The sequence below is a fragment of the Nerophis lumbriciformis genome, linkage group LG16 (assembly GCF_033978685.3).
Source record: "Nerophis lumbriciformis linkage group LG16, RoL_Nlum_v2.1, whole genome shotgun sequence".
NCBI classification, from domain to species: domain Eukaryota; kingdom Metazoa; phylum Chordata; class Actinopteri; order Syngnathiformes; family Syngnathidae; genus Nerophis; species Nerophis lumbriciformis.
In genome coordinates this window covers 1,386,510-1,400,000 of record NC_084563.2, presented here as the reverse complement: position 1 = coordinate 1,400,000, position 13,491 = coordinate 1,386,510, and the positions used below count along the sequence as shown (strand labels likewise).

Here is a 13,491-nt window from a genome sequence, read left to right as displayed (position 1 = left end):
TTATTCACATGTGAATAATGTTGTATAATAGACTGTATTTATGTTGTTCACATGTGAATAATGCTGTATAATACTGTATTTATATTATTCACATGTGAATAATGCTGTATAATAGACTGTATTTATATTATTCACATGTGAATAATGCTGTATAATAGACTGTATTTATGTTATTCACATGTGAATAATGCTGTATAATAGACTGTATTTATATTATTCACATGTGAATAATGCTGTATAATAGACTGTATTTATATTATTCACATGTGAATAATGCTGTATAATAGACTGTATTTATATTATTCACATGTGAATAATGCTGTATAATAGACTGTATTTATGTTATTCACATGTGAATAATGCTGTATAATAGACTGTATTTATATTATTCACATGTGAATAATGCTGTATAATAGACTGTATTTATATTATTCACATGTGAATAATGCTGTATAATAGACTGTATTTATATTATTCACATGTGAATAATGCTGTATAATAGACTGTATTTATGTTATTCACATGTGAATAATGCTGTATAATAGACTGTATTTATATTATTCACATGTGAATAAAGCTGTATAATAGACTGTATTTATATTATTCACATGTAAAAATGTTTATTGTCTATTGTGAGCAAACCGTGGTGCTGAATTTCCCCCAGGGATCAATAAAGTACTTTCTATTCTAACCACCTCAATAAAAGTCTTTTTTATGAGCACTTTAATAGCATTTAGCACACTAGTTAACACTCTTACTGACTATGAAGGTTCCGTGAATTCAATGAGCGCAGGCTGACATATTCCCGTCAGAGCGGCGTGGCGTTGACATTGCACCTCGGACGTGCGCGGGCGAGATAAACGCCGACGTGTTTGTGTTGACAATGTGACGTGGCCCCCCCCGGGGAGCGGCGCGGAGGCGGCCGGTTTCCCTCCGCCTCGGCGCTGTTTGTGCACACTCAGCGCTCCTCCCGCGTAATGAGCTCGCCGCCTTCATGGCCAGGGCTCTTGTTAGAGCGGCCTGTGATGTTTTATGCTGGCTTCATTCATACGGACACGCCGCCGCTTCCTTAGACCTGAGGAGAGTCTTTCATACGCGGGGGAAGATGCTGAACAAACAGAACAAGACGAGCCTCGTCATCTATTTCAAATCACTGGGCGACATCTCCGCTGGGAGAGAGAGATTCAAAAAGGGATCGCTCGGAGGATTTACAGCAGCGGTGTCCGATCTGCGGGTGCGACACGCCAAAATCTCAATTTGAAATATCTGACAGTACAATTGACGCCACCGAAGCAGATTAGTGACCATGAATTGCACTTTGAAGTGCACACGGCACGGCATTTTTACATATTTCCCCATCCGAAACAACCTTTCCCACTCGTGGCGCAACAAAACCAACACAGAAAGTCAACAAACATGGTCACACATAACACAACCTGCTCACTGAGCTTTGCGGGTGTTATATAAAAAAATAATTGTCCACGCACAACACATAATTCCAAATGACACTTGATATTTCTGATTGATTACAACACTTTAAGGGGGTTATTATGGAAGTAAACAACAACATGTACAAGTCAACATCCAATTACATTATTTGTTATGTATGCATAATTTATATATATATATACATTTATATATATATATATATATATATATATATATAAATTATTACTATATATATTATTATTATTATATTTATTTATTATTTATTATATTTATATTTATTATTATTATATTATTATATATATTATTATTATTATATTAAATTATATATATATATATATATACATATACATATATATATATATACACACACATATGTATATATATATATATATATATATATATATATATATATATAAATATATATACACACACACACACACACACACATATATATATATATATATATATATATATATATATATATATATATACACAATATATCTGGGGGTCGGCGTGGCGCAGTTGGGCGAGTGGCCGTGCCAGCAACCTGAGGGTTCCTGGTTCAATCCCCAACTTCTACCAGCTTTGGCGCTTTGAGTACCTTGAAGGCAGAAAAGCGCTATACAAGTATAACCCATTTACCATACACAGTGGTGGTCAAAAGTGTACATACTAGAGATGCGCGGATAGGCAATTATTTCATCCGCAACCGCATCACAAAAGTCGTCAACCATCCGCCATCCACCCGAACTAACATTTAATCAAAACCGCACCCGCCCGTTGTTATATATCTAATATAGACGATGCAAGGCATTAGTGAGGTTAGAAAGCTTTTGCCTGTTAAAGAAAGGAGACTGATCCAATGCAGCAGAGACATTCAATGCGTGCCACGCTGTCACGGCCCAGACGCACACCAGTGCGCAATCATCTGGGAGCCGCGCTGAGCAGGCAGCTGCGTTCTATCTTGTTTTAACATCCCGTGGCACTCTTCTGGGATCCCGGCGGACGAAACTGCTCATGCTCAGGGTGTTTGTGGAGGTTTGGGGTTTTGCACAAATGTGATGCACCACGTTAGATGTCCCGGTTTTGTGACTTGTCGTAGACATAAACAGCGTCGCGGCTCTTGCAAATCACGTAGCCAGCATTACTATCATCCTGATTTACTCATAAAAACGAGTCCACGCTGAACTTTTCTGGCCTTTTTTTCCCCTGGTCTTTAGTAAAGAACATCATGTCATGGCTGGCTTGAGTTTCCAATCATTTCTACAACTCTTATTTGTTTGTGATGTAGTGATTGGAGCACATACTTGTTGCTCACAAAAAACATTCATGAAGTTTGCTTCTTTTATGAATTTATTATGGATCTACTGAAAATGTGAGGGTGAAAAGTATACATACAGCAATGTTAATATTTACCTACATGTTCCTTGGCAAGTTTACCTGCAATAAGGCGCTTTTGGTAGCCATCCACAAGCTTCTGCTTGACCACTTGACCACTAAATTGCTGCAGTTCAGCTTAATGTGTTGCTTTTCTGACATGGACTTGTTTCTTCAGCATTGTCCACACCTTTAAGTCAGGGATTTGGGAAGGCCATTCTAAAACCTTCATTCTAGCCTGATTTAGCCATTCCTTTACCACTTTTGAGGTCATTGTCCTGTTGGAACACCCAACTGCGCCCAAGACCCGACCTCCGGGCTGATGATTTTAGTTTGTCCTGAACAATTTGGAGCTAATCCTCCTTTTTCATTGTCCCATTTAAAGCAGCAGCAAAACAGGCCCAGAGCATAAAACTACCACCACCATGCTTGACGGTAGGGATGGTGTTCCTTTTCTCCTCCAAACATATTGCTGGGTATTGTGGCCAAACCGTTATGTTTGGACTAAGGGGAGGTGACGGCAAACAGACACCAGGGGGAAGTATATACAATTATTTATTATATATATAGTCAATATATATATATATAGTCAATATATATATATATATATAAATAATAATAAACAATACTACTGAACTAAGGAAATGAAGTGTGAACTAGAATACAAGAGTGTGTGGTGTAAGACTATGTGTGTAGTTAGCTGAAGTGTGTTACCAAGTGTTGAACGAGATACGAGGAAGTCCATGGGGCAGGCAGGTTATCCGGGGCGAGAGAGAGGCGTCGGAATCCAGGGGCGAGCGAGAGGTCGAGAAACGAAGGAGGTAGTCAAGAGTCCAGAGGGAGATCCAGGGAAAAGTGAAACGCACAGCTCACTTTCCAGGCGACGGAGGGTAGGTACACCATGAGAAAACTAAGTTCCCCGCGCCGATCCTTGGGTCCACTGGTCCTTTATTGAGCTTGCCCTCATCAGACCCAGGAGTGTAGATTGCCGGTGAGTGATTGCAGCTGGTGGCTGCTGCAGGGCGGGGACGCGCGCGGCGCGTCACTGGATGTGCGCACCCGTGGGCGTGTCCCGAGGTGCGCACAGACGGATGAGCGGCGTTGGCAGGAGCCTGAGCCGTAACACAAACAGCTCCATTTTTGTTTCATCTGACATCACATGGACAAAGATAAGACCTTCTGGAGGAAAGTTCTGTGGTCAAGATGAAACAAAAATGGATCTGGAAATGATTGGAAAGTCAAGACAGCCATGACATGATGTTCTTTACCAGGCCAAATCCGGCGAGGCCAAAAGCTGCACCGCCTCGGTCCTTTCGGAAATCATCGGAACCAAGCGCCACCGCACTTTTTGGGAGCTTCCTGCTGCTTTCCGATATGCTACGACTACACTTGTCTTTCACACACACACACACACACACACACACACACACACACACACACACACACACACACACACACACACACACACACACACACACACACACACACACACACACACACACACACACACACACACACACACACGCACGCTAACTGCCGCTCAGTGATAAAAGCATCAGTGAGTGCACACGCTGGTTTGGTGGCGTCTGGTAATAAAGCGTGTCAGCGGGGGAGGAGCATTAGCATGCACGCCGGCCATCCCAGAGCGAGAGTGAACATTAACTGGCACAGCTGGACGCAATCAATGCGCCGAGAGTCGTTCTCCGGCTCACGCTAACTGGAGCCCCCGTGTGACGTGGAGACCCACGCGAAGGGTCGGACGGGCGCCGCTTGAACGCTAACAGACGCAGTAAAACGGCCATCTTGTGAACGCCGCCGCTGATCTGGACTGATATCAAAGGAAGGAAGTTGGAGTTAGTTTTAGGTAAGACTGGATGAAAAATGAAATGAAAAAAATGAAATGGAAACATTTGTTAGGTGGAACAAATGTTCCACCTAACAAATGTTCCACCAAACAAATGTTCCACCAAACAAATGTTCCACCTAATAAAATGTTCCACCAAACAAATGTTCCACCTAACAAATGTTCCAACCAAACAAATGTTCCACCTAACAAGTGTTCCACCTAACAAATGTTCCAACCAAACAAATGTTCCAACCAAACAAATGTTCCACCAAACAAATAATCCACCTAACAAATGTTCCACCTAACAAATGTTCCACCTAACAAATGTTCCACCTAACAAATGTTCCACCTAACAAATGTCCCACTAAACAAATGTTCCACCAAACAAATGTTCCACCTAACAAATGTTCCAAACAAACAAATGTTCCAACCAAACAAATGTTCCACCAAACAAATGTTCCACCTAACAAATGTTCCACCTAACAAATGTTCCACCTAGCAAATGTTCCACATAGCAAATGTTCCACCAAACAAATGTTCCACCTAGCAAATGTCCCACCTAACAAATGTTCCACATATATATATACACACACATATATATACACATATATATATATATACATACATATATATACATACATATATATACATACATATATACATATATAAATGATAAATGGGTTATACTTGTATAGCGCTTTTCTACCTTCAAGGTACTCAAAACGCTTTGACACTACTTCCACATTTACCCATTCACACACACATTCACACACTGATGGAGGGAGCTGCCATGCAAGGCGCTAACCAGCAGCCATCAGGAGCAAGGGTGAAGTGTCTTGCCCAAGGACACAACGGACATGACTAGGATGGTAGAAGGTGGGGATTGAACCCCAGTAACCAGCAACACTCCGATTGCCGGCACGGCCATTCTACCAACTTCGCCACGCCTAACAAGTGTTCCACCTAACAAATGTTGCACCTAGCAAATGTTTCACCTAACAAATGTTCCACCTAAAAAATGTCCCACCAAACAAATGTTCCACCTAACAAGTGTTCCACCTAACAAGTGTTCCACCTAACAAATGTTCCAACCACACAAATATTCCAACCAAACAAATGTTCCACCAAACAAATAATCCACCTAACAAATGTTCCACGTAACAAAATGTTCCACCAAACAAATGTTCCACCTAACAAATGTTCCACCTAACAAGTGTTCCACCTAACAAATGTTGCACCTAGCAAATGTTTCACCTAACAAAATGTTCCACCTAATAAATGTTCCACCAAACAAATGTTCCACCAAACAAATGTTCCACCTAACAAATGTTCCACCTAACAAGTGTTCCACCTAACAAATGTTCCAACCAAACAAATGTTCCAACCAAACAAATGTTCCACCAAACAAATGTTCCACCTAACAAATGTTCCACCTAACAAGTGTTCCACCTAACAAATGTTCCACCTAGCAAATGTTTCACCTAACAAATGTTCCACCTAAAAAATGTCCCACCAAACAAATGTTCCACCTAACAAGTGTTCCACCTAACAAATGTTCCACGTAACAAAATGTTACACCTAATAAATGTTCCAACCAAACAAATGTTCCACCAAACAAATGTTCCACCTAGCAAATGTTCCACCTAGCAAATGTTCCACCAAACAAATGTCCCACCAAACAAATGTTACACCAAACAAATGTTCCACGTAACAAAATGTTACACCTAATAAATATTCCACCAAACAAATGTTCCACCTAATATATGTTCCACCAAAACAAATGTTCCACCAAACAAATAATCCACCTAACAAATGTTCCACGTAACAAAATGTTCCAGCTAGCAAATGTTCCACGTAACAAAATGTTCCACCAAGCAAATGTTCCACCTAATAAATATGTTCCACGTAACAAAATGTTCCACCTAATAAATGTTCCACCAAACAAATGTTCCACCTAACAAATGTTCCACCTAACAAGTGTTCCACCTAACAAATGTTCCACCTAACAAATGTTCCACCTAGCAAATATTCCACCTAACAAATGTCCCACCAAACAAATGTTTCACCAAACAAATGTTTCACCTAACAAATGTTCCAACCAAACAAATGTTTCACCAAACAAATGTTCCACCTAACAAATGTTCCACCTAACAAATGTTCCACCTAGCAAATGTTCCATTTAACAAATGTTCCACCAAACAAATGTTCCAACCAAACAAATGTTCCAACCAAACAAATGTTCCACCAAACAAATAATCCACCTAACAAATGTTCCACGTAACAAAATGTTCCACCTAATAAATGTTCCACCAAACAAATGTTCCACCAAACAAATGTTCCACCTAACAAATGTTGCACCAAACAAATGGTCCACCTAACAAATGTTCCACCTAACAAATGTTCCACCTAACAAATGTTCCAACCAAACAAATGTCCCACCAAACAAATAATCCACCTAACAAATGTTCCACGTAACAAAATGTTCCACCTAATAAATGTTCCACCAAACAAATGTTCCACCTAAGAAGTGTTCCACCTAGCAAATGTTCCACCAAACAAATGTTCCACCAAACAAATGTTCCACCTAACAAGTGTTCCACCTAACAAATGTTCCAACCAAACAAATGTTCCAACTAAACAAATGTTCCACCAAACAAATGTTCCACCTGATAAAATGTTCCACGTAACAAAATGTTCCAAACAAATGTTCCACCTAAGAAGTGTTCCACCTAGCAAATGTTCCACCAAACAAATGTTCCACCTAACAAATGTTCCACCTAAAAAATGTCCCACCAAACAAATGTCCCACCAAACAAATGTTCCACCTAACAAATGTTCCACGTAACAAAATGTTCCACCTAATAAATGTTCCACCAAACTAATGTTCCACCTAAGAAGTGTTCCACCTAGCAAATGTTCCACCAAACAAATGTTCCACCAAACAAATGTTCCACCTAACAAGTGTTCCACCTAACAAATGTTCCAACCAAACAAATGTTCCAACTAAACAAATGTTCCACCAAACAAATGTTCCACCTGATAAAATGTTCCACGTAACAAAATGTTCCAAACAAATGTTCCACCTAAGAAGTGTTCCACCTAGCAAATGTTCCACCAAACAAATGTTCCACCTAACAAATGTTCCACCTAAAAAATGTCCCACCAAACAAATGTTCCACCTAACAAATGTTCCACCTAACAAATGTTCCACCTAACAAGTGTTCCACCTAACAAATGTTCCAACCAAACAAATGTTCCACCAAACAAATAATCCACCTAACAAATGTTCCACGTAACAAAATGTTCCACCTAATAAATGTTCCACCAAACAAATGTTCCACCTAAGAAGTGTTCCACCTAGCAAATGTTCCACCAAACAAATGTTCCACCAAACAAATGTTCCACCTAACAAGTGTTCCACCTAACAAATGTTCCAACCAAACAAATGTTCCAACTAAACAAATGTTCCACCAAACAAATGTTCCACCTGATAAAATGTTCCACGTAACAAAATGTTCCAAATGTTCCACCTAAGAAGTGTTCCACCTAGCAAATGTTCCACCAAACAAATGTTCCACCTAACAAATGTTCCACCTAAAAAATGTCCCACCAAACAAATGTTTCACCAAACAAATGTTCCACCTAAGAAGTGTTCCACCTAGCAAATGTTCCACCAAACAAATGTTCCACCAAACAAATGTTCCACCTAACAAATGTTCCAACCAAACAAATGTTCCACCAAACAAATGTTCCACCTAACAAATGTTCCAACAAACAAATGTTCCACCTAACAAATGTTCCACCAAACAAATGTTCCACCAAACAAATGTTCCACCAAACAAATGTCCCACCAAACAAATGTTCCACCTAACAAATGTTCCACCAAACAAATGTTCCACCCAACAAATGTTCCACCCAACAAATGTTCCACCTAACAAATGTTCCACCTAACAAATGTTCCATCTAACAAATGTTCCACCTAACAAAATGTTCCACCTAACAAATGTTCCACCTAACAAATGTTCGACCTAACAAATGTTCCACCTAACAAGTGTTCCACCTAACAAGTGTTCCACCTAACAAATGTTCCAACCACACAAATATTCCAACCAAACAAATGTTCCACCAAACAAATAATCCACCTAACAAATGTTCCACGTAACAAAATGTTCCACCAAACAAATGTTCCACCAAACAAATGTTCCACCTAACAAAATGTTCCACCTAACAAATAATCCACCTAACAAATGTTCCACCAAACAAATGTTCCACCAAACAAATGTTCCACCAAACAAATGTTCCACCTAACAAATGTTCCACCTAACAAAATGTTCCATTTAACAAATGTTCCACCTAAGAAGTGTTCCACCTAGCAAATGTTCCACCAAACAAATGTTCCACCTAACAAATGTTCCACCTAAAAAATGTCCCACCAAACAAATGTTTCACCAAACAAATGTTCCACCTAAGAAGTGTTCCACCTAGCAAATGTTCCACCAAACAAATGTTCCACCAAACAAATGTTCCACCAAACAAATGTTCCACCTAACAAATGTTCCAACCAAACAAATGTTCCACCAAACAAATGTTCCACCTAACAAATGTTCCAACAAACAAATGTTCCACCTAACAAATGTTCCACCAAACAAATGTTCCACCAAACAAATGTTCCACCAAACAAATGTCCCACCAAACAAATGTTCCACCTAACAAATGTTCCACCAAACAAATGTTCCACCCAACAAATGTTCCACCCAACAAATGTTCCACCTAACAAATGTTCCACCTAACAAATGTTCCATCTAACAAATGTTCCACCTAACAAAATGTTCCACCTAACAAATGTTCCACCTAACAAAATGTTCGACCTAACAAATGTTCCACCTAACAAGTGTTCCACCTAACAAGTGTTCCACCTAACAAATGTTCCAACCACACAAATATTCCAACCAAACAAATGTTCCACCAAACAAATAATCCACCTAACAAATGTTCCACGTAACAAAATGTTCCACCAAACAAATGTTCCACCAAACAAATGTTCCACCTAACAAAATGTTCCACCTAACAAATAATCCACCTAACAAATGTTCCACCAAACAAATGTTCCACCAAACAAATGTTCCACCAAACAAATGTTCCACCTAACAAATGTTCCACCTAACAAAATGTTCCATTTAACAAATGTTCCACCTAAGAAGTGTTCCACCTAGCAAATGTTCCACCAAACAAATGTTCCACCTAACAAATGTTCCACCTAAAAAATGTCCCACCAAACAAATGTTTCACCAAACAAATGTTCCACCTAAGAAGTGTTCCACCTAGCAAATGTTCCACCAAACAAATGTTCCACCAAACAAATGTTCCACCAAACAAATGTTCCACCTAACAAATGTTCCAACCAAACAAATGTTCCACCAAACAAATGTTCCACCTAACAAATGTTCCAACAAACAAATGTTCCACCAAACAAATGTTCCACCAAACAAATGTTCCACCAAACAAATGTCCCACCAAACAAATGTTCCACCTAACAAATGTTCCACCAAACAAATGTTCCACCCAACAAATGTTCCACCCAACAAATGTTCCACCTAACAAATGTTCCACCTAACAAATGTTCCATCTAACAAATGTTCCACCTAACAAAATGTTCCACCTAACAAATGTTCCACCTAACAAAATGTTCGACCTAACAAATGTTCCACCTAACAAGTGTTCCACCTAACAAGTGTTCCACCTAACAAATGTTCCAACCACACAAATATTCCAACCAAACAAATGTTCCACCAAACAAATAATCCACCTAACAAATGTTCCACGTAACAAAATGTTCCACCAAACAAATGTTCCACCAAACAAATGTTCCACCTAACAAAATGTTCCACCTAACAAATAATCCACCTAACAAATGTTCCACCAAACAAATGTTCCACCAAACAAATGTTCCACCTAACAAATGTTCCACCTAACAAAATGTTCCATTTAACAAATGTTCCACCTAAGAAGTGTTCCACCTAGCAAATGTTCCACCAAACAAATGTTCCACCTAACAAATGTTCCACCTAAAAAATGTCCCACCAAACAAATGGATATTTAATCAATATAATTGTATATTAAGAGTGTGAGTGTGAAAGTTGGACACCTACATTGTGACGACCTGCTTCAAGTTTTGTAATCAATCAGAAGTATGGAGCAGCTAAAATGTGTGAAACATGGACAAGCGTGGAGAAAGTGTTTAGTATTTTCAAACATGGACAAGTGTGGAGAAAGTGTTTAGTATTTTCAAACATGGACAAGTGTGGAGAGAGTGTTTAGTATTTTCAAACATGGACAAGTGTGGAGAGAGTGTTTAGTATTTTCAAACATGGACAAGTGTGGAGAAAGTGTTTAGTATTTTCAAACATGGACAAGTGTGGAGAGAGTGTTTAGTATTTTCAAACATGGACAAGCGTGGAGAGTGTTTAGTATTTTCAAACATGGACAAGTGTGGAGAAAGTGTTTAGTATTTTCAAACATGGACAAGTGTGGAGAGAGTGTTTAGTATTTTCAAACATGGACAAGTGTGGAGAAAGTGTTTAGTATTTTCAAACATGGACAAGTGTGGAGAGAGTGTTTAGTATTTTCAAACATGGACAAGTGTGGAGAAAGTGTTTAGTATTTTCAAACATGGACAAGTGTGGAGAAAGTGTTTAGTATTTTCAAACATGGACAAGTGTGGAGAAAGTGTTTAGTATTTTCAAACATGGACAAGTGTGGAGAGAGTGTTTAGTATTTTCAAACATGGACAAGTGTGGAGAAAGTGTTTAGTATTTTCAAACATGGACAAGTGTGGAGAAAGTGTTTAGTATTTTCAAACATGGACAAGTGTGGAGAAAGTGTTTAGTATTTTCAAACATGGACAAGTGTGGAGAGTGTTTAGTATTTTCAAACATGGACAAGTGTGGAGAGTGTTTAGTATTTTCAAACATGGACAAGTGTGGAGAGTGTTTAGTATTTTCAAACATGGACAAGCGTGGAGAGTGTTTAGTATTTTCAAACATGGACAAGTGTGGAGAGTGTTTAGTATTTTCAAACATGGACAAGTGTGGAGAAAGTGTTTAGTATTTTCAAACATGGACAAGTGTGGAGAAAGTGTTTAGTATTTTCAAACATGGACAAGTGTGGAGAAAGTGTTTAGTATTTTCAAACATGGACAAGTGTGGAGAGTGTTTAGTATTTTCAAACATGGACAAGTGTGGAGAGTGTTTAGTATTTTCAAACATGGACAAGCGTGGAGAGTGTTTAGTATTTTCAAACATGGACAAGTGTGGAGAGTGTTTAGTATTTTCAAACATGGACAAGTGTGGAGAGAGTGTTTAGTATTTTCAAACATGGACAAGTGTGGAGAGAGTGTTTAGTATTTTCAAACATGGACAAGTGTGGAGAAAGTGTTTAGTATTTTCAAACATGGACAAGTGTGGAGAGAGTGTTTAGTATTTTCAAACATGGACAAGTGTGGAGAAAGTGTTTAGTATTTTCAAACATGGACAAGTGTGGAGAGAGTGTTTAGTATTTTCAAACATGGACAAGTGTGGAGAAAGTGTTTAGTATTTTCAAACATGGACAAGTGTGGAGAGAGTGTTTAGTATTTTCAAACATGGACAAGTGTGGAGAAAGTGTTTAGTATTTTCAAACATGGACAAGTGTGGAGAAAGTGTTTAGTATTTTCAAACATGGACAAGTGTGGAGAAAGTGTTTAGTATTTTCAAACATGGACAAGTGTGGAGAGAGTGTTTAGTATTTTCAAACATGGACAAGTGTGGAGAAAGTGTTTAGTATTTTCAAACATGGACAAGTGTGGAGAAAGTGTTTAGTATTTTCAAACATGGACAAGTGTGGAGAAAGTGTTTAGTATTTTCAAACATGGACAAGTGTGGAGAGAGTGTTTTGCATGTTCCCTCATCATGCATCGCAGGCTAATTAAAGGAGTGTCATTTTGAATGATGTGTTGTGCTTGGACATTTTCTATATTACCCATCAAGTTCAGTGAGCAGGTTGTCCGTCTTTGTGGACTTTTTGCGTTGGTTTATTTGCGCCGTGTTCGGATTGGGTCATATAGGTAAATGCACACTCAAATATATGGACGTTGTCCTCAAGATGGCTGCAAGTTTGCAGCAATTAGGCTGGCAAAAATGTGAAATGAAGCTGCGAGACAGGACTTGTGACGTCTGGCGGACTAAAGCTGCTTAGAGATTGATAAACCATCTGAGAAAGTTGTCCTCCCTGGCCCAGTAAGAACCCAGGCGCAGTCCTCAGTCAGTAAGATGCTCACCTGCAAGCTTCCCCAGTCTGTGCCGTTGGCCAACATGAGCAGACCTTCTTCCTGGAAGGTTCTGAACCTCAGGGAGAGTCTGAAGTGCTGCTGCTCCTCGTCCATCCCGTGGAGGTACCTGAGGTAGGCCCGCTCTCTGAACCTCAACGCAGACTCTGAAAGGACACCAGGCACCAAGATGAGACCGAGGACATGGAGTCAACATCTCAAGTCTTTGCTCAAACGCTCCATCTGGAGTCCGTGAGAGGCGAGACGACAACGCCGTCTGATCTCAGACGCGTGACGCACGACACCGCAGGAGGTAGAGAAAGTGGCTTTGACCTTCAGAAGCAAAAGCTCAAAGACAAAAGAAGGAGGAACAATTGATTGGCTGCAGAAGCTGACTTCTAATTGGAGACAAAATGGACCTTTTGAAGCTTCTGGATTGAAATGTCTGAAATGAATAATTGTTCTGAGCATGTTTATGGATGTAAAGTAACGACTTCGATAGGCTATTGTAAACATT

At 39.4% G+C, this 13,491-nt stretch overlaps 1 protein-coding gene across 1 annotated transcript in view; it reads right to left on the bottom strand.

The window, feature by feature from the left end:
- The window catches only part of fat2 (FAT atypical cadherin 2), a 232,208-nt gene that overhangs the window by 36,454 nt on the left and 182,263 nt on the right, over window positions 1-13,491 (bottom strand). Inside the window, exon 23 of the mRNA XM_061976515.2 lies at window positions 12,987-13,141. Coding sequence (XP_061832499.1) covers window positions 12,987-13,141 — 155 coding nt within the window. The remainder of the gene's footprint in view (window positions 1-12,986; window positions 13,142-13,491) is intronic.